At 37.1% G+C, this 21990-nt stretch overlaps 1 protein-coding gene across 1 annotated transcript in view; it reads right to left on the minus strand.

Annotated features, from left to right (window-relative positions):
* Positions 1-21990, minus strand: part of LOC139730832 (immunoglobulin-binding protein 1-like) — a 28866-nt gene that overhangs the window by 487 nt on the left and 6389 nt on the right. Inside the window, exons 2-7 of the mRNA XM_071641704.1 lie at positions 17729-17841; positions 14871-15009; positions 4219-4416; positions 3265-3447; positions 1843-1982; positions 1064-1188 (exon numbers count right to left, since the gene is read on the minus strand). Coding sequence (XP_071497805.1) covers positions 1064-1188; positions 1843-1982; positions 3265-3447; positions 4219-4416; positions 14871-15009; positions 17729-17841 — 898 coding nt within the window. The remainder of the gene's footprint in view (positions 1-1063; positions 1189-1842; positions 1983-3264; positions 3448-4218; positions 4417-14870; positions 15010-17728; positions 17842-21990) is intronic.

Consider the following 21990-nt stretch of genomic DNA (forward strand, 5'->3'; position numbering starts at 1 on the left):
TCTCTCAGTCTCTCTCTCTGTGTCTATCTTTAGATCTCTCTCTCTCTCTTTCTGTTGCACAAATAATATTCAATATGCATTTTTTTACAGGCTTCTTTTCTATCTTGATCTGATTAACTTGGAGATAGAAATGTGCAGATTGTTTTTCGAAGAGAGGTGATTTTCTCTACAAAAAAGTAATTAAGTCTAAACTGTCTGAAGAAAAACAATCCCTTTGTGCCAACCACCCATAAAAAACCGTCCCCCCCCCCCACCCCCCTCACCTTCCTTGTGATTGTCCATGGATGATTACCTTGGGGTAATTGACACCAAATAAGTCTGATGAAATATCAATATGCCCATGGGTTGAATGCCCTTGTACAGGTTTGACAAAGGGATTTACATGCCGTCAAACCCCCGTTTGAGGCGAGACCCCATCGGCAAACGAAGCTGATGGGGTGCTATACCCCCCTAACAATTTCTCGTTTGAGAGTGGGAGTAGATGTATTTGCCCACTGCAAAATAACTTTCTACTCAGGCGTGGCAAACCTGGAGGCCAAGCCAGGGTTTAATGACTGCAACAGCTATCATATTACGTAAGAGCATGATAAGGATATCTGCCTGTGGCAGACCATTCAAAGTGCACTCAATTTTCTCTATTCTTTCTAAAGTTTTAGATTTTATATTCTATTGAGAAATTCTATAGTCATCCGTTTTGAATTTCGAACAAAAAAATTTGACCCATAAATAACGAAAATACAGGAATAAGAAGAAGAGCATTGTAGAAGTTTGTCGACACACATACGCACCATGGAGCTACATAGCCCATGCCAAAACCAAAACAATCTCCTCCTTTCGCGGGTGCCCCCCCCCCCCCCCCCCCCCCCCCCCCCCCCCCCCCCCCCCCCCCGGCGGTGACTGATGCTTAGATTAGGCCAGGGTCAAGAAACAGGTGTTTTATATCTTTGGTTTTTAAGTCCTTGATTGCCAAGAAATACATTGACATTGTCTACAGGGGTGTAGCTTCTTCAAACGAGAGATTTGCCTCATGAGATTACATCATGAAATATGAAGCTTTACGTACCATCTTTCCATTCATCCCACTCTCGTGCTTTCCTCAGGGCTTCTGGGTCATCTGTCTCTATCTCCATCTCTTTCTTGATGTCTCGGGCCTCTGCCGCCTCACGTTCACTCTGCTGGCTTGGATTCCTGCTCACGATACAAAGCCAGAATTCACCAACTCTTAGAACCTCATGAGAAATAGTCCTAATATATTGTCAACAAATGCAGCTCTGCGCTAAATGAGGAGGAAAAAATTCATGAACATTCTGAAAAGATTACATTTGCTTTTGTGTTTTTGAATAGGCAATGCAATTCATCTGGAGGCTTAATGATATACATAGGGCGCCTACTGCTTGCACACACAGTTATGTACTGGTGGGACTATAACACACCTTCCATACAATTAAATGTACATCACTTCTGGACAATACAGCTACAAATCTTCTTTCACTTTTCTACAGCAAGGTACTTTACCACAACATCAACCCAAAATAACTTCTAGCCACACTATATTCAAAAAGTATCAGTCCTGCGAGCAAGGGGCTTCTTTTACATCAAACTTATTCATAACTTTTGTGAAACCAGGTTAACGCACAGCAGATGTTTTGCTTTTCTCCTTGCTCACGACTCACAGAGAAGCATAGCCACCAAAATATGAAGAAAGTTATGTCTTGGGGTGAGTGTCTTTGTGATATCATTGGGAAAGGTGGAAATGTTATTACCCATGTGGCTATCAGTATCCACTCTGAAGTAATTGTTCTTGAAATAGTTGTTTAGAAGTGGAAAAAAAGAGGCACTTACTGAGAGTCAAGTTTGATCTTGCCTTCCCGGATCTCCTTCTCGTAGAACTCATCCAGAGTCATGGTGGGAATGCTGGGATAGCCCGCACCAAAGACTTGGGCTTGGAGTGCGTCCTTGGTCAGAATAAACGGCTTCATTGGCTGATAAGTAATGACATTATTACAAAAGCATAAATAGCAAATGACAAGCAAAACAAATCAAATCAAATCACACAAATCCTGAACTTAAGCATCTCAAACATTATGGGAAAATTTGTCCCTTCAAGAATTAAAGCTGTCTCAAAGCAATGACTTCGTAATGAGGTTAGTGAGATGAGTATTAGGGGAGCAGCCCAGTCCAGAGAAATAATGAGTTTATATTGACCTGTTGTAATTCATTATTCAATATACAATACAGCTTGCTCCTTGGGGGTACATTCTCCATTGAATCATATCAAGCAAAATTAAAACTTGGCTCTGTTTACACTTTCATTTAATTTCGCACAAATGGGACCTATCGCCTGCTTGCTGGGTATCTGTACAGTGGACTCCCGTTACAACGAAGTCCTCGGGGACCAGCAGTTTTCTTTCATTATATCGAAATATCTTCATAACTGAACAGATAAACAATGAAAACACATAGAGTGGATAATGTTACAGCCTGAATTTTTATTTTGTTGTAACCGGAATTTCGTTATAACTGCGTTTGTGATAGCGGGAGTGCACTGTAGTCTGAAAATCCCAAGGCTTCACTAGAAAGCAAATATGCCTCGCTGAACAGGTACAAATTCAATGACTTCTATTGCTGGTAAATACTTGGGTTGGTAGTTAACAAATAATTGATTCTATCACAAAGAAAGGCATGCAACATAGCATAATTAAATCCTTCTTGGTTACCTACTGTTGTTTGTTTATTTGTTTGTTTATGTGGACGAGCAAGAGGTACATTGTGGGGGTATTCATCTTATGTTTCGCTCTATTTAGTCAGCATTATGGGGGTGAAAATTGACATTGTGGGAGTATTTGTCTATGGGAGAAAATAATGGGGTACTCCCACAATGTACCTTTTGTTAGTTTGTGCTTGTGTGTGTGTGTGTGTATGTGCTTTTCTACATACAATGAGCACTATCAACTTTAACTGATCACTTGCAAAAGTGACATTCAAAGGGGTATTGGAACAAAGTAAACATCAGAATAGAGTTCATTTCTCTCGCTTCAAATTGGACATAACAAGGTAAGTGCGTTAATACCTTGGTGTATAAAGGTTTCCACAGCTCTTATATGCATGCTCCAATCCACTGAAAAAAAAAAAAAGTTACCTGGCAGTGCAAGTTGATTAACCCTTTGTGTGCTTTGAGTACCAATAGGTACAGAAAACCCCAAAGGGTTGTACACACTGTCCAAAGTCCCTGGTACAGAAAGGGTTAATCTTGTCTTTACCCACCTTCCTCTGTGGCTGCTGTTGAGGAGCATCTCTCCTTGAGTCACCATCCCCGTTGCCACGGTTACCAGAGCTCTTCTTCATCTTTGCCATGTGCTGTAGGATCTCCCTCTCTTGCTGGATGCTGCTGAGTTGTTCCAGGGCTGTCCCCACCCACTTCTTCAACACCAGAAGATAGAATTCTCTCTGAACATGGGAAGAAAATAAGAAAAACATTTGCTTAAACTGGAGGCCACTGCAAACCTTGATAAATTTCAGCACCACTTACTGTCAAGATGTCATCACTAACACAAGCAAACTACCTTTGAAAACACAAGTCATCTAAGTCATGTAAGGCTGAAGATTTTCTGTGATAAAATGAATTCATTTGATGTTATGACATCTCTTCACTCAGACATATAACATGTATTTAACTACTAAACTCTGAAATAGAGTGCAGCAACTTTTTCCTCTCATATCAATGGCTTTAACATACACTGTAATATACTAATTTTGACAAGCATTGTAATTTTGCATTTCACAAAGGTAAGACAGAATTTATCATGTGACAATACATTGACATCAAATGTTGAAGACTGTTGGAACAAGATTTGTGTTGTAAAAAAGAAAATAGTTTATAGGAATTTGAAGGATTGTTGTAAATGCCTGTGATTCTTACGGCTTTGTGAATCTACATGTACATACTGCATAGTTTTTAATATGGTGGAGAGAATAAGAACACAAAATCAATTCATATATTTAACCAAGCACTCTGGAGTGTGTGGTGATGTTATTCAACATCTGTTATACTGACAAATACGCTAAATATGAATTATATATAATGTATGTATATATATATATATATATATATATATATATATATATATATATATATATATATATATATATAATGTATGTATATATATATATATATATTATTTTTTAAATCAGGATACAGCCGGAAATATCACAATCCACCTGCACATCTTCATCCCGCTTTGCAACTTCCTCCCAGGTTCCCAAAGCATTGAGTTTCTGCTCCCTCTCCTTAGCCTCCTTGTAGCGCCGAATCTTGTCTTCCCTGTTGCACTGCATAGCCATGAGGTTGGGCCGAGCCCCACCAATGCCAGGGGCACTCTGGGGCGGTGCGTCTGGGGAGGGGTCCTCGGGAACCTCCTGAGATATTGGTTACACAATATTGTCCTTTTTATATGCAGTCTATTAAACTTTCACAACAATCATTTATCAAACTCGAATTCAAATTTTTTTTTTAATGTGCCCTTCATGTTTGTAATACTTGAACGAAAAAGAAAATTTGCAAGACAGTTGTTAGTCACATTTCAATTTTTTCTTTTGAAAAAAAAAAAATAAACAGACCCTCAAAATGCTGACTTGCTCTAAACATTTGTTAATGAGCTTACACTGTATTAACATCAACTGCATACAGCTATAATTTACCATGATAGATCATTCACAGATTTTTCTTTGTCTTACTTGTCATAATAAAGTTCTCTCCTTTCCCTACCCCACCTGTTTTTCTGCAGTAAATTCACCAAAATACACCAAACAACACAAAAGTGGACAGGGAAATGATACCTCCTTATAGTGATGCCATACTGTAAAAGTGGAAATTCTTGCGGTGTGGAAATTTTGGGGCATTTCGCGTGACCAAAAACCAGTGTGAAAAGAAAAACATGCAAATATTTTTGCACGTCATATCGTCGGCGTTTTCACGAACCGACGCTATTTCGTTTTTGAGCGAAAATGCAGTTCTGAGAAAATCGCGTTTAAAGATCTCACAAGTTTTAGACAACGTTATCAATGACTTTTCCTGTCATGTGTGTGAAAATTTTGACAGGGTGATGAGAGTGGAAGTTGTTCTTCATATCCATAGTGTAATTTTAGTGTGAATTCAAAAAATCTACGAGATTTCTGTCTTCAAACTCACTGCGTCGGTTCGTAAATCCATCGTTTCTTGCGCGCACCATAGGCTATGTACTTAAGCGCGGGTCTCACGAACCGACGTAAGTTGTATTACGCCGGTTCGTGAGACCCGCGCTGTAGGGCCTGTACAATAGGTAACGTGCAATACGCGTGTATTTACGAACCGTCGCTATTTCATTTTCGTATGTGTTTACATACAAATACTATTGGGGCTATACCTGCTTATCAACAATAACCTTATTAATTGAAATTAATTGTCATGTAATGATTGTTGTGATGATTACAATACATTTAGTGATAATTAAGATGATAATACAAGCCAGTTTCTCTTAACCCGTTGAGGACGGACTGATTTTGCTACAACACACATTTCCCATAGACACCTGCCCGAGTATACTCGGGACTTGTCCTCAACGGGTTAATTGTTCTAAAAAGAGTGTTATTGTTTTCATCTTCATTTAGTACACGCATGTATTGTTATTATAGCTGTGGTTGATCGTTCCAAAGATTTCTTTGCCCCCCCCCCCCTTTTTGTGGATATATTATTTAACACTTTTGCACGTGGACATCTATCATTTGGTAATACATGTACTCGGTATACTGTGTTTCATATTTTTTTACTTTTTACTGTTTTTTTTTAACTTTTTTAACTTACCGGGTACTTTTTAATTTTTTCACATTATTTTTAATTCAAATTCAGTTCACTACTTTCATAATAATTATGAATGTTTGTTCTAAGATGAAGGATACCGCTAAATCTTGGGAAAAAGACGTGCCAGTCAGTAATAATTACTTGTATTTACTCATCTTTCATACTCATGCATGCACTCTGTTATTTCTTTCTCTGAAATAATCTATTAATTTCTTTATTTCTTATTATTCCACATATTTGTGACATTTACTTTGTCACAATTTTTATCAGTGTCATTATTGTCATTTGGCTCGCATGCGAATTCACTCATAATTCCTCATTTTCCATCTTTCTCTTTCCTGCTCAACAGATTCTATGATAGCTGCACCTGATCATATAAAAACATAAAACTCATCCTGCATGCACTCTTCGAAACTGATAAACTCCTAAAAATACATAAATATCAACACTATCAGAATTTCAAGCTTCATTTCAAATATTTAATAATGGTCATGTTTAATTATGCCTTTTGCAGCAATATATTGAAGAGGTACATTATGTAATCGAAGAAACATAGGTCCTCAATAAAATATCAAATTTGAACTAGACTTGGAATTTGTCAAGACTGACAAATTAGGTGATCCGATTTTTTTTAATCAATGATTCGAGTCCTGATCGCAATAGGCATGACCATATAGGTTTCATCTGTGTTTAGAGACATTGGACGTGTGATATTTGGATTCTCATTTAGAAAAGAGAGTTAGGTCTGCTATCTCTGTTACCAAATTCGGTATACACTATAAAGAAGATACAGAATGAAGTATATTTGACCATTGACCCAACTTTGCACAGCCAAGATGGCATCTGACCAAAAAGTGGTTATTTTGTGAAATGATTCTTGTAACATGGCCTTTGCGTGTGTAAAATATGGGAAAGATAGGACATGTATTCACCAAGATACAGGTTAAAACATTTATGACCTTTGACCCTAATTTACATACCCAAGATGGTGTCTGATCAAGTAGTTGTTATTTTATGAAATAATGTACGTGACATAAACTAAACATGTGCCAAATATGGGGATGATAGGGGCTGTTTTTCTTGAGTTATTGCAAAGAAAGTTGCAGAGAGAAAGAAATATCTCAATACATCGAATATAAGTTTGATGTCAACCAAGTTTTTACGTGATCTCGGCATCGTATGAAAAAATGAAGAATCACTGATGATAGCCCAAAGTCTCAGCTACATCATATTAAAATCTGGGAGAAATTTACAGAAGAGTAAGTGAGGTAGTGCTCGATAAAGAAAGTCATGTCAATTTTCATTTCCAGAAAAATTCCCTCCCATAGAGATAACACGTAAACTGGTTAAATTTGACAAGGTTACATTATATCCATTTTCACGTGGTGAAGACATCATCCGATTAAAACTTTGATTAACAAAACTTAAAGAGTATTACATTGGCTACAACATACTAACATCTGGAAGAAATTCACCGAAGGGTAATTGAGCTAGTCGTCGATAAAGACAATCATGTCAATTTTCACATCTAGAAAAATTCCCTCCCATAGAGATAACACGTCATAATAAAGATAAAGAAAGAAGTACATATGACCTTTGACCCTACTTTGCACAGACAAGATGGCGTCTGAGCAAAAAGTGGTTATTTTGTGAAATGATTCTTGTAACATGGTCTTTACGTATGCAAAATATGGGAAAGATAAGACATGTATTAACCAAGATACAGGATGAAACATTTTTGACCTTTGACCCTAATTTACATACCCAAGAAGGTGCCCGATCAAGTAGTTGTTATTTTATGAAATAATGTACGTGACATAAACTAAACATGTGCAAAATATTGGGCTGATAGAGCTTGTTTTTCTTGAGTTATTGCAAAGAAAGTTGCAGAAAGAAAGGAATATGAAAATACATGGAAGATAAGCTTTAATTTCAACCAAGTTTTTGGGCATGATGCCGACTCCGTATGAAAAAACGAAGGGCACATTAACGATAGCCCAAAGTCTCAGCTACAACATACTAAAATATGGGAGAAATTCACCGAAGCATAAGTGAGCTAGTGCTCGATAAAGATAGTCATGTCAGTTTTCATTTCCAGAAAAACTGCACTCCCATAGAGATAACACGTAAACTGGTCAAATTTGACAAGATTACTTTAAATCCATTTTTACGAGGTGATGCCGTCATCCAATCAAATTGTTGTTATTATATATCTGAAAGACCATTTAATAAGCTACAACATATTGAAATTTGGACGTAAATCAATTAAAGAAAAAGTGAGATATGCTTGAATGAACTTGAAATTTGATGACGTCATTTTGAAAATTTACTTTTTTAACTTTATTAAGAAATTTGATATCTTTGAATGACTTTTTCAGTATCGCCAACCCATAAACTGACATGTACAACTCATCAGCTTTCAGAATATGTAAAGAAAATGGGGGGTCACCGTCCATCCTGACGAGTAAAATCGGATTTAAAATTGGCGGTTTTGGGGCATTGTTGTACTGTATATCGCCATTGACGCGCGCGCGGAATTTCAACTTTGACAGTCTCGTATGACGTCATATTGAGTCGGATTGACTTGAAACTTGCTAGAAATATTCCTTGACTTTTCAGACATCCGATAAATGTAAAAAATCGGGAAATTTCTGTTGCATATGAGCTGTACGTGCGTATATGTGCGCGCGCGTACGCGTCCGTCCAATTTTTTCAATTTTTCAAAAAATGCTCCAAATGGTCTGAAACGTATGCAAAAAAAATTTGAGCTTGATTGGAGCATACAAATATTTCAACGCGCGCGTACGCGCACGTCTTTACGATGCGAGGAATTCTGAAAATATGGGTAGAATTCCCTTGAATTGAAATTTATGTGACGTAAATTTCATTGAGAAATTCCACTCCATTAATGAGATATGATTGAAAATGTGTTTTCATATAATGACGTCATAGTGACGTCACGGTCGACTGATCACTACGATTTTACTTGACATGTCGTCTTTGGGACATGATACACATATGGTATAAGTTTGACATTCATAGGCAATGCACTTTCTGAGCTTATCTCTACACAACTTTTGCGGAGAAATAAAGAAGAAGAAGAAGAAGAAGAAGAAGAACAAAGAATCAGTACAGATACAGAAGGTGATCCGAGAGGATTCTCGGATCACCTAATTATTCAGAGATGAGTAATGACAATGGGAAGGATAACAATTGTGGAAGAGCTCCATAAATCAATACATATCTAATGGCAAATGGAGATGGAATCAAGATTCAAGAATATGTGTAATTCAAGTTCATTATTATGTCAGTTCTTGTGTGTTCACAAAAAGAGGAACACAGTTCGAACATGCACACCAAATCTTACATCGTACATTTACATCTATAGAGTGCGGACGGAACATATATAAGAGAAAGAATAACATTCTCAAATCAATATATCAAGCATAACTATGTATATGAACACACAAAGATGTTGCTGCGTATGCATGAAGCTTGAGAGTGCTGCAACACCCATATGCTCAGATAAAAACTTGATGTATATCATACAAAAGAGAAGAGGTACTGCATGTACATGTAGTTACACTATTCACAGGACAGTAGAGAAAAAGCACGAGAGAGAGAAGGAAATGGGTGTCTAAAATAGGTCGATGTAAGGAGTGCCAAGCCAATTAAGTCTCTAATAGAAGTCATACATATATAAGGAAACAAATTAATCACAACATAAATGATCGTGCTCATGTTAACCAATAATTAGCATCTAAAAATGTGTGTAGAAAGCCCATAATATCAGCCTTTCGCCCCGTAGGCTTGTTACATATGAGAAAAGAGAAATTTTGGCCGACCCCCCCCCCTCCCTGTGAATCCTTGATCCACCAGTACTACATGTATAAACACATTCTGAGAATGTGTTTTAGTACATGTACTAGCAAATTCACCAGAGGGGTGGGGGAAATTCGGCCAAAATTGTGTGTGGCTAAAATAATTAAAAATAAAGGTCATCAGCAAAACTACGGGGTGGATGCAGACGAATTTTCATGTGATGACTAAAAAAAATGCAGCTAAAGGGAAAAAAAAAGACGGCGGAGAGGGGCCAAGGCTAATTTGACTCCCCTCCCCCCCCCCCCCCACCAAAAAACAAACAAACAAACAATCACCACTGTTTTACAGCACCTTTAAAGGACTCTTAATTTTTTGTTTGTTAAAACAAACGTCTCGAAGTAAAGAATTCCATATTGTAGGCAAAATGTAGACCGATACAGTGTATAAAGTGTACATCCCAAGCTATTAAAGAAAAAAAAAACAGATTATGAATATCATTTAAAGTAAGAATTTCAGTGTGTTTAATCATCTTTAGTTGAGTTGCAAATGACATGTACATATTTAATAAGAGCAGTAAACTTCGAAGCGCCCCCAAGCCCTTCTATACTTAATTATTCATGTGTAAAGGTAGCGCCAGGGCACTTCGGTGGTCTAGTGGTTATGACGCTGGTCTAGTAATCGAGAGGTCGTGGGTTCGAATCCTGCTTGGGCTGCCTGTGATTTTTTTATTCACAGCAGCCTACAAACTGCACACTGCAGTTGCGTGCGTTACTACGGATGGAGACAAATGAATAATCTATTATTTTAATATACAATGTTTGACATCCTTATTGCAATCACTTTCTTTAATTGTAAATTTAGAGACATAATGAATTATTATTAAAAGAAATCATATTTCTGTATTTTGTTGTGAGTTTGCATGGGAACATACACGTATCATAATTTACAATTTTAGTTAAATAAAGAACATCTTATAACAGAACTGTCTAGTGATGGTTGAATAATTATGTCAATTTGTTATAAGTCCTATCAGTTACATGGAGTGCATGTTCCCATGTTTATAAGAATCATACGTGACACATTCAAAGTGGGTTGAAGACAACAAAATAATAAATAAAAGAAAAAAGGCGAATAGAACTTAATCTGATTACAGCATCATCTAAATATTGCCAATGTGCACTTAGAAATCTATCAAGATTTATCACAAGGTTATGATTACCACACAAAACCTTCAAGATTTATTATCATGAAATACATACCAATGAACACTTAAAAAAATTCTAACATTCCATATCCACATGAAGCTTTCCTTGATATAAATGTCTCTCTGTAGTGTTATTAAAGTGTAGCAAAATTGTAATTACGACATCACAGAATGGAATGCATTGTTTTCACCTTCAATCTTAGGATCTCCTTTCATGTTTCCACTTTACAATCACATTTCACTATAGATATACCGTCCTTATGTTGTCGCCCTTCATTCCAATTTCTCCCTTCTATCCTATCTGTAGATTGTCTTCTTTCCTAAGCCATTGTATTCACATTCCTTGATGATCAGCACGATGCTGTACTTTTTTCTTCTTCTCTGAAACAGTCCAGCTCTTCGCTACTGCATGGCATCAGTCATCTGAAAGAAAAGACAGAAATTAAGAACTTTCGATTAAAATCAAACATCATGATACAAGATACAACTGTCATTTTGAGAAAAAGAAATCAGCCAACTAAACTGTAGTTGAAATTATTTTGCTCTATTTATATTAAACATAAAACAAAACGGTATACAGGATCAAAGAATGTCAAAAAAATACTGCTGTTCGTCTTTGATGCATATTCAAATTGTCTCGCCTTTTACATATTTTGATGATGCAAGATCTTATGTCTAGCACTTAGTAAGTCTCATGTAGAATTTAAATTATTATTCACATGAATAAATCTACATGTCCTTGTAAACAAGGCATTGCTTTGAAAAAGCTGAATATTACTAACTGCATTTGGGAAACAGTCTACGACAATCAAACTTGTTTATTATCAGAGACTTTAACATCTTAATTAGACCTAGACTCTACATTACCATTGTATTCACATCCGTTGGTGATGTACACGACCCTGTACTTTTCCTTTTCTTTTCTGAGACAGTCCAGTTCTTCGCTACTACATGGCACCAGTCATCTGAAAGAAAAGAAAGAAATTAAGAACTTTTGATTAAAATCAAACATCATGGTACAAGATACAACTTTAATTTTGAGAAGAAAAAAAAAATCAGCCAACAAAACTGAAGTTGAAATTATTTTGCTCTATTTATATTAAACATAAAACAAAATGGTAGGCCTATGCAGGATCAAAGAATGTCAAAAAATGCTGCTGTTCGTATTTGATGCATATTCAAATTGTCTCGTAATTTACACATTTCACTGATGCAAGATATTATGTTTAGCACTTAGTAAGTCTCATGTAGAAATTGAATTATCATTCACATGAATATAAATCTACATGTATTTGTAAACACGGCATTGCATTGAAATAGCTGAATATAACTACATGTACCTGCATTTGGGAAACAGTCTATGACAATCAAACCTGTTTCTTATCAGAGACTGTAACATCTTAATTAGACCTAGACTCTACATTATCATTCAGCTTTTAAAGGTATTAACCATTCACCTATAAAACACTGGCATTGTCATGTGCATAATATTTCTTTGATACTGCACATATTTTCATGAAGTCTGTGCAAGAATGCAAATGAAACACGTCTGCTGTTTGGTATTTATGAGAAAAAAAAAATATCACTAACCCGGAAGTCCTTGGCCTTAGGAATAACACGTGGCGAGTTAGTAGGAATTGACGTTAAAATAGAATAAGAATAGATCTACTAAATAGGCCTTTGCCTCATGAATGTCTGGTCTAATTATAGACTAAGTGAAGTCTAGACCTTTCACTTTTAAGTTACCAGTGGCACACAGAATTTATATTATAGATCTAGACTACATCTAGATCTAGACATCTAATACTATTAGATCTTGGCAACTTTTGTCTTTGTGACACGAAATTAACACATCACGGATGATTGCGGCGATATCCAACAGGATGACAGTACCACTATTACTGAATCAGTAAGTTGACATAGATAACTAACATCAACTTGTTAACGTACGTTAGAGATGGCACCATTATACAATAACCGGTGACACTGACACTGACAGATCTAACGACTACGTTTAGACTAACGTTAAAGAGTTAGACTCGCCATCTCAGTAAGTCGGCCAAAGACAAAGTCAATACAGGGCTAAGTCAGTGTTACTGTTATGTTAGGCCTAACAAACGTTAACGGTTGCTCGGTTAGGTTAGGTTTACCAGGACTCAAGAGTCCTGGTTAAATCAGTCGAGGGACATTTCTTAGAAGTCCTTCGATTCCAAGAATAAAAAGGGTGAAAGAACAAAGGGAAAAAAGGAAAGAAGAAAGGACAAAAGATTATGTATGGCTGCTGTGGAAATCGACAGCGCTACTGTATCACTATCAATCACACGTAAATATGTAAACGCCATTTGGTTGGGCCGCATTCACAAGTTTTAGGGAAAAAAAGCCCCACCGCTGTGCTTCAAAGGTACTCCACTCGAACTAACGTTAGACATAATGTCACATATCTACACACAGTACGGTACTAGGGCTGAATTCACAAGTATACTAACACTGCACTGTACAGGAAAGCCACCTAACCTGTAAACTACTCGTAGTGTTTAGGTAGTATCACTAGACCACATACTGTCATAGATGACATCTACACCAACGCTGCACACTGGCACTGGTCCGACGGTCCCTGACCAGGAAAAATCACTGTTGGACACTGACCAGTAACTTTTTCAGGAATGGACCAGTAAAAATTGGGGGAAAAAATGGGTGGACTCTACCTACTATTACCACTAACTTGTTAGTCTAGATGTAGATCTAGAGCTAGACTATAGACTCTGTGTTAATTTGACTTGGTCCTAGACTTCAGCTGATCTTAGTTTTAGTAACTGGTATTACAAGTAAAGTTTTAACTTAGACTTAATGGTTAAACTTGAAAGTTAAAGTCTAACATGTCTAACTTTATTCTTTACTCTTCCTTTGAGTTTTACTTTTAGACTTTTTACTTTTTGTTTAGTTTAGTAGGCCTACTTAGTCAATCTCATGATTTCATTTTCAACTCAAGTCAAGGCATAGCCATGAGTGTCTTCGAGACTTTGACATCTTGCATGTCTTGCACACAGACGTTACGACTACAGTACTCAGTAGTCTCAGAAGTAACGACATAAGTTGAAAAGAAACTATAAATAATATGATTTGGGATCTAATTTGAAATTGGATGGCGTTTACAGACTAGGCTTCATAAGCATCACGCGATTGAATACATGGGACTACACTCTACCGCAATTAATGGTTATGGTAGTCCAACTGAAACTGTTATTTTGAGCATGATTTTAATAGGATTATAGCTTACCATTCACTTCACTCGTGGACAGTGGGCTGGCTTAGGTCGTCATTCATCTTTCAGAAGGTTTGGTTCTCACTCTGAGATCTGGATTAGGGCCAAAACCTAATTCTAGGCCAGTAAGTTGAACAAAGCTCAAAATAATGCAACTGCGACGGTTCGTAAAACCCGCATTGCTCTTCACCCTAGCAATTCGGGTTTCACGAACCGGCGTATCTTTCCTGCGTCGGTTCGTGAAACCCCTTTTTCTCAATTTCTCGATATTTCGAGTACCGTCGTTTTTTCTTTCTTTGATAAAATTAAGACTAATTAATTTTGTGATCTAAAATTTGGGGATTTGGTAGAGTTTTGAAAGCACTTTCATTTGGTACCAATATCTCGATTTTGAAAATTTTGACCAAAATCGAAATAGCGTCGGTTCGTGAAAACACCGACGATATGTTCAACTAATAAATGTCTTGATTCCATGTAATCAAAAACATGCAAAATTCATCTCACCCAACTGAGCACGAAAAATTGCTTGTACGAAAATAACCACTTTTACAGTAATCTCTAATCTCTACAAAATTACAATGAATGTACAACTACTGTCTTACCATCATATCAAATCATGTAACACAATTTTTTTTTTCTGTTTTTCTTGGTGTAAGTTCCCCTTTCGCTTCCCCCTCATCCTGTTTTTCTTCACTAAATTCATAAAAGAATATCCAACTACACAGAAGTGGACAGGGAAACAATACCTCCTTAGTGATGCCGTAATCTCTACATCTCCTGATGTAGTCTACAAAGTAAGCTTTGCTCCTCTCTACAACATCCAATCTCTCCTCCCCCATCAACCGGAGTGAGAGGTCTCCCAACAGGGCTGGCAAGAGGAGATATCTAACATGGGGAGGCGAGAGATACAAAATGGGAGATACGGAATTGATAAGTGGCACGCAAGTGGAAAGCTAGGTTCCAAACGACATTTCTAATCATAAAGATTATGACAAAGTTTTAAAGTTCAGTGATTAGCTTGTAAGTTAGCACCATGTGGATGCACTCGAAGGTTAGCAATATGAAAGACTAGTCAATGCTTCAAACCACAAGTCATCTTCTAGGATTTACACTCTATCTACAAGCCACGAGGGGTCTCCACTTATAGTTTAGCATTGTGTGGACAAGAGAGTTTTAATAAGAACTCAAAAGTTAGCGTGATCTCTCCCGGAACCCTATTCCCCCTTAGTTTCCGAGTCAACCTCCAGTGTATTTTGTACACTATTGTATCGTGGAACGAAATTGGATTTATCGCCAGCTCTGCATGCATGCATTTCTCCCAGTTCTGTGGTTAAATCATAGAGTATGACTCTCACTTGAAAGTTTAATCTTTCTAAAAACATTAGGTGTCATGATGATGCGCATCATTTACTACAAGCTAATCGCCGAAGTTTAAACCTCTAAGGTAAAGATTAGAAACGTCATATGAATGTAACTACAAATCTTTTGATAGTCTTTTCACATCTAAGACTAGAAATGTCGCTATGGTATGCCTCCGCCATAATGCATGATTCTCCCAATTGGTGTATAGTACAATGTCTTCACAATGTGTGATGACAGTTTCACATAACTGGCAAAATATTGAAATGACAGGTTTGTCAGAAATGTCTTGAATGTTCACTTTCCTTGAACTAGGTTTGCTATAATTGTCTAAGAGTGCAGGTACATGTATTTGGGGAATTGAGGATTTTTACTTGACATTTGACCAACCCTTTTATAAGTTTATGCATCGTATGAGTAATTTTCAAGGTATGAAGAAAGAGTGTAATTACAGTATAAAATATATACATATATTTTTTTTTGCATTTTAGTCTGGCCTTTGACCCTTAACCTTTGACCTTCTGGTAGGAAATTTCCCAGAGAATCTCCATTAGGTAATGCATGTATATATTAGGTTTTAAAAATAATCCTGCAAGCATTGCATATATACTAGTATATGAGGGAAACAGTGAAATTTTGAGGAGTTGACCTTGAGCTTTGACCCCTGACTATTGACCCATGACCCCTAAATTCCCTAGATTATCCCTGTCAGTCAGTACATGCGTATGTACCAAGTTCCATGAAGATACATTGAACCATTTGCCAGAAAAGTGAAATTGTAACATTTTCACCTGACCTTTGACCTTATGACATGAAACTCTCTCTGGAGAATCTTTAAGCAGGTACATGTCTACACTAAGTTTTAAGAAAAGACCTTTGGGCATTGCATAGATATGGGGGAAATAGCAACATTTTTAGCATTTGACCTTGACCTTTTGACCTTTGACATCTTGCCAATTTCACTAAAAAACTACTCAACTAATTGCCCCACCATACGTCATCCTTGGACCAAGTTTGGTGAAAGTTGCTTCATCCAGTTTTGAGTTATCATGTGAACAGATAAATTTTAGGATTTGACCTTGATCTTTGACCTTTGACCTCTGTCCGATTTCACTCAAAAACCACTCAAGTAATTTTCCCATCATACATCATCCTTGGACAAAGTTTGGTGAAATTTGCTTGATCCAGTCTTGAGTTATCGCGTAAACGAATACAATTTCATGATTGACCTTTGACCTTTGGCCTTTAGCCGATTTCACCCAAAATCTAATCAAGTAATTGCCCTATCATACTTTGTACTTGGACCAAGTTTGGTAAAATTCCAGTCAATATTACTCAAGTTATTGCGTAAAGAATGCGGACGGACGTACGGACGGACGTACGGACGGACAGACAACCCGAAAACATAATGCCTCTGGCACCACTTCGTGGCAGAGGCATAAAAAACAGAGAGCCCCAATGGCTATTGTTGCTATCTGCCATCTGGGGTATTTGTGCACTTGTGTACTGTTGTACTTGAATTGTTTACATGCCAACACTCCATGGCACAAAATCAATGACCATGCACCAAAGTTTTGGTAACATTACACAGCTTTTTTATTTCACTACTATAACAACTAGAAGTGTATGTTTCTGTGCCCCCACCCCCTTATTTTAGGATAAGTTGCTGCATGAGGGGGTGGGAGCTTGGGTGAGGATAGAGTCAACATAATACATTCTTTAGTCAAAAAGGTTAAATCTGAATATACATGGACATGTTGCCAAAAGGCAAGGAGTAGTCTGTTCATTTCTGGATTCAACAGATTCTGCTGATGCATTAGCTCTCCAAGTGCCTGATATTGCAAAGTGCACATCAAACGAACATCCACATGTACTTGATTGTTTTCTTTTTGTGTAAAGAGCAAGTGAGTCTTTCTGCAGAGAGAATATCACGAGAAGATTAAAGACAACTGTACAAAAGGCCTACAGGACAGCTTGAGGCATGGGGTGAATGTGCTATTGATATTGAGCGATCTTTCAATATTGGACCGTGGACTGGTGACCGTAGATGGTGGCTGTTAGGACTGGATTCATGATATTTGTGATTGCATGAAAAGGATAAATTTCAGGAGGATAACCCCCCCCCCCCCAAAAAAAAAAAAAAAAGAAAAAGAAAAAGAAAAAGAGAGAGTCATCAACATGTATCCTTCAAAAACTGATAGACATTACTAATTCTGAAAAATACCAAAAAACTATGAAAGAATACCTTATGTGAGCTGTTGGGAGTTCCTCAATATCTTCGTTCCGACTGAAGAGGCTAAGTTCGTTGACCCTGTGAGTGGCCTCTTCTAAGTGAGAAATAGCTTCTTTTAACTTTCCCTGCAACCATAAAACATGAAGAAAAATAGACTGCCAGTCCTGCTATATAGATGATAGACACTTGTATGCTTATATAGTGTACTATGAAACTGTAGGGGGGAAATAAATGAAAAAATAAACAGATAACAGTCATCAGCACTCGGACAACTGGTGTGTCAAAGAGATAATACATACATTGTATGAATAACCCAACTGCGTAGTCAAACTGAGTGATGAATTGACTAGACTATTAACTCATTTTCTTTTTTTTAATCAAATGATGAATTCATCCATTTATTCAGTAACTCATTAGGGTATTCAATTATCTATTTCATTAAGCCACATTAAAAAAAAAAGTAACTTCTCATCTGGATTTTGGTGAAAGGGGGATGGTCCAAAACCCACAAAATAGGGAATCTCTCAAACAATCTTCTTCAAAATCAGAAATGATATATGTAAGTATGTTTGTTTGTGATTGCAGGCCAATTTTCACATTTTTCTCTTCTTGAAATTACATGGTCATATTTGTCTTCACACTAGGAAGGCATTATCACTGGCATGACAGAACAAACATACTTGAACAAATGAGCACAGTGCCCCCCCCCCCAAAAAAAAAAAAAAAAAAAAATTTGAGGGCCAATTTTCATTTATGATCTTCTTTCTTGTCTTTTTTTCAAATGCATGGTCAAATTTTCTACAATATAAAATGATAAAATGGACAATATCCCCCCTCCCACCCCAAAAGCTAAGTTTTTAAGATTGCTATGCTCTTCCTAGGTAATACAGTACTCTGTAAGAATGCTCAGAAGGTGAGCTTGCAATACTCAGATGAGTGCTAGAACCACTGCATCTCTTTTTTCTTTATAATATCATTGAATCGTTAACCGCCTCTGCAAAAAGACAGACAAAGTTACAATGAGTAATGTGAAATTCAGAAATTCTTGCCTCTGGGTTAGGGATATGACTATTTCCAATTTTGCCACACTTCACAATGTATGTTGCCCATGACTGATAGTGCTTGACTACCGGTATGCAAACAATCATATGTTGCAAAAGAAGAACGAGAGGAAATAGTGCTGCAAAGAGAGGTTGTTGACCAAACCACGTTCTGGTTGCAAACATGAAACCAATGAATGAATGCAACCACGCATAATATATCTTGCAGTTCTCATCAATAGAGCAGCAGACAGACAGACAGACAGACAGACAGACAGACATGCATAATATACAGACACAAACACAAAAATCATTCATTAGGGGAAGTGGCAAGGGTCATTTTTAAAAGACAGCCACAGAGAATAATGAAAACTTGCCAGTATACCATTCAAAACATGTCAGTAACATTACAGGATCGTAGTCCTTAGAAGGTGCTGCAGTAACGGACTTTGTGCTCTGTTTCACATGAATGCACATTTTAATGTATAAACAACACTCCACATACAAGCTTATAAAGTAATGGATCAAAACAATAACAATAGAGTCCACTTTTTCTAAAGTGTGCATCAACAGAAAAACAATCATCAACACAGGCTTTTGTGCTTGCCAGTAATAAACAAGCAGCTGTCTGCAATTGAACCAAAGCCTCCCTTTCTTTTTTTTTTAAACTCTAATCAATGTATGCTGGAAACCTTGTATGCTGCTACAGTTTAAAGGGTGTGTACAGTTCTGGTCGAGGTGAAGATTTAGCTTTTAACGTTTTGTGAGATATTCAGAAACCACTCTATGAGATGTCAAAGAGCATGCAGTTCTAAGGGGTATCAAAAGTTTGTTCGATGAAAATCGGTTTTGAAATGGCTGAGATATCCAAAAACATGGTGAAACAAAGAGATACTAATAAAGTTGGGGCATGTCGCCTTTTATTATTAGCACTTTTTTGGATATCTCAGCCATTTGAAAACCAATTTTCATCAAATAAACGTTGAATCCTTCTTAAAATTACATGCTCTTTCATATTTCATAAGAGGCTTTTCATTATCTCACTTAGGAATGTTCAAAACATGAATCCCTACCTCAACCAGTACTGTACAGTCCCTTTAATAACATTTTTTTTTATTGCCACCGATGAGTTCAATTGTGTTTTATGAAAGACAAACTGAAAGCACTCTGGGAATGTTTCTGAAGATATACTATGCAAAAATAGTCAAGAAAACAAAACCAAAAAAAAAAAAAATGTCGAAACCAGCGAATTTGGGAGTTGACCCTGTTTATCAATTTCATGCATTTTCATAATACCATCTTCAACCATCTTTCATTTGCTATTGACATCATACACAAGCATGTGGCCTATGGGACTGAAGAATTAAAGAATGTCTACTGAGGACAGGGCATGTTGGTGTGGTGATAGAAATGGAATAAAGTATCATGTGTTCTTCATGTGTGAGATACTGTGCTCAGTGTATGATTTATCTCTAATAATATGGCACTCCTGCAAATCCACGCACATAGAAACAAACCAAATTATATGAATGTCTGCCTATGCCCATAGTACGATCGCCATACGCCCATGAATGGATTAGCGAGTGTGCCATGATTCGACCACGCGCGGACGAGAGCTGTAATCGTTGCATTTTGTCATGGAATCTGTCCATATTTTGCAATTTCTTTTTGTACCATGTGCCAGGGGTGGATCCAGGAATTCTGTTGGGGGGGGGGGGGGGGTGACTAATATTTCTGGTGCCACTTCCGGGTTTCATTTCATTTTTGTTCTTTTTATTTCTTTTGTTTTTAACGAAAAATAAAGGGGGCGTGTGCCGGTTGCGCCCCCCTCTGGATCCGCCACTGCAATGTGCTATACAGCTGTACATGCATCATATGATTATGAAATACTCAGATGTTTTCTCCCATGTTTGAAGAAACAAAAAACAAAGCAAAACAAAAAAAATCAAGTACGTGGACATATGTATTCTGAGGTCTAAAATGGGAACAATGGATCCGTGGCATTGCCACACCACCATCGCTTTGTGATGATTTTATTGTCTGATTTGTGTTTCCAATGCATTTGACTGAGTTGCTCAGTTGTACATGCTGAGATTAATTATTTTTAATACATGTAAAAATATGGATATGAATCTACCTAAATCTAGACACAGAGCTACTCGTTTCATTCCAGTTTCATGCTTACTCCAAACATCGTCACAATTACTCGAACAATTCAGAAATAACTCGCTCCATCACCCACAGACTACTTTTTACGGTATGTAAACCACTTGTACTCATTTGGATGACCACAACATCGGACCAATGAAAACTCTCAGCAATAACTTTTATGTCAAGATTCAATATTACTTAGTCACCAGACATTTAATTCATCATCTTCCATGTTGGAATATCCTGTTGATGTGATAGATAAACAAGTATGAAAAGGAAAAGCAAGTTCACAATCCGGAGAAGATCCACAACAAAGAGAATGAGGTAAAAAAAGATAGAAAAAAAAAGTAAAGAGTTTCACTGTGTAAATATATCATGGCTCCACTTAAAACACTGGAATGGTATATTCCACAAATATAACGGTAACTTTTTCAAGGACGGCTGAAGTATATCCATTCCCGCCACATTTCCTATTTATGTCTTAAACATAAGAAACATGCCACTGATAAGATAAACTCATATAATTTTAATGTAAAATCGTTTAGAATGAGATTTAAAGTTTGCAAGTCGAAATGAATAGCAGTGGAATGGACATAAGAAAACAATGATTCAACTGAAAGCATGTGTCCCAAAATATTGCACAATAAAGGAAAGACAAATTTGATTTAGATATCAAGATGTATGATTATATACGGAGATAATGCAGCATTGCCCCCCCCAAAAAAAAAAAATGCAACAAACATAAATCTATTTATCCTGAATCAAAATGATATGAATTTACACTTTTCAAATCATAGTTAAAGAGTTGCATTACATCACAGTGCCAGGGATGCCAATGATCAAAGAAGTGAGTGAGCTGCAATTACTGCTTTGCCATATTCTGCTTGTATGACAGATGATAGAGAAAGGGAAAGCAGGAAAGGAAAGTAAGAAAGAAGGTTGAAGTCTAGCAGAGAGGACATCTGAAATCGGCTTCCTTCATCTCCTCATCTGTGAGGCCGTCCAATTGTGTGCAGACGATGTGAAACCATCTGCCCCAGTAATCACAGCCCACCCACTCCTCTGGATTGTCGGCATACTCCC

This window comes from Diadema antillarum, unplaced genomic scaffold (genome assembly GCF_040938485.1).
Source record: "Diadema antillarum isolate AM-2024a unplaced genomic scaffold, OU_Dant_1.0 seq00000338_RagTag, whole genome shotgun sequence".
In the NCBI taxonomy this organism is placed as follows: domain Eukaryota; kingdom Metazoa; phylum Echinodermata; class Echinoidea; order Diadematoida; family Diadematidae; genus Diadema; species Diadema antillarum.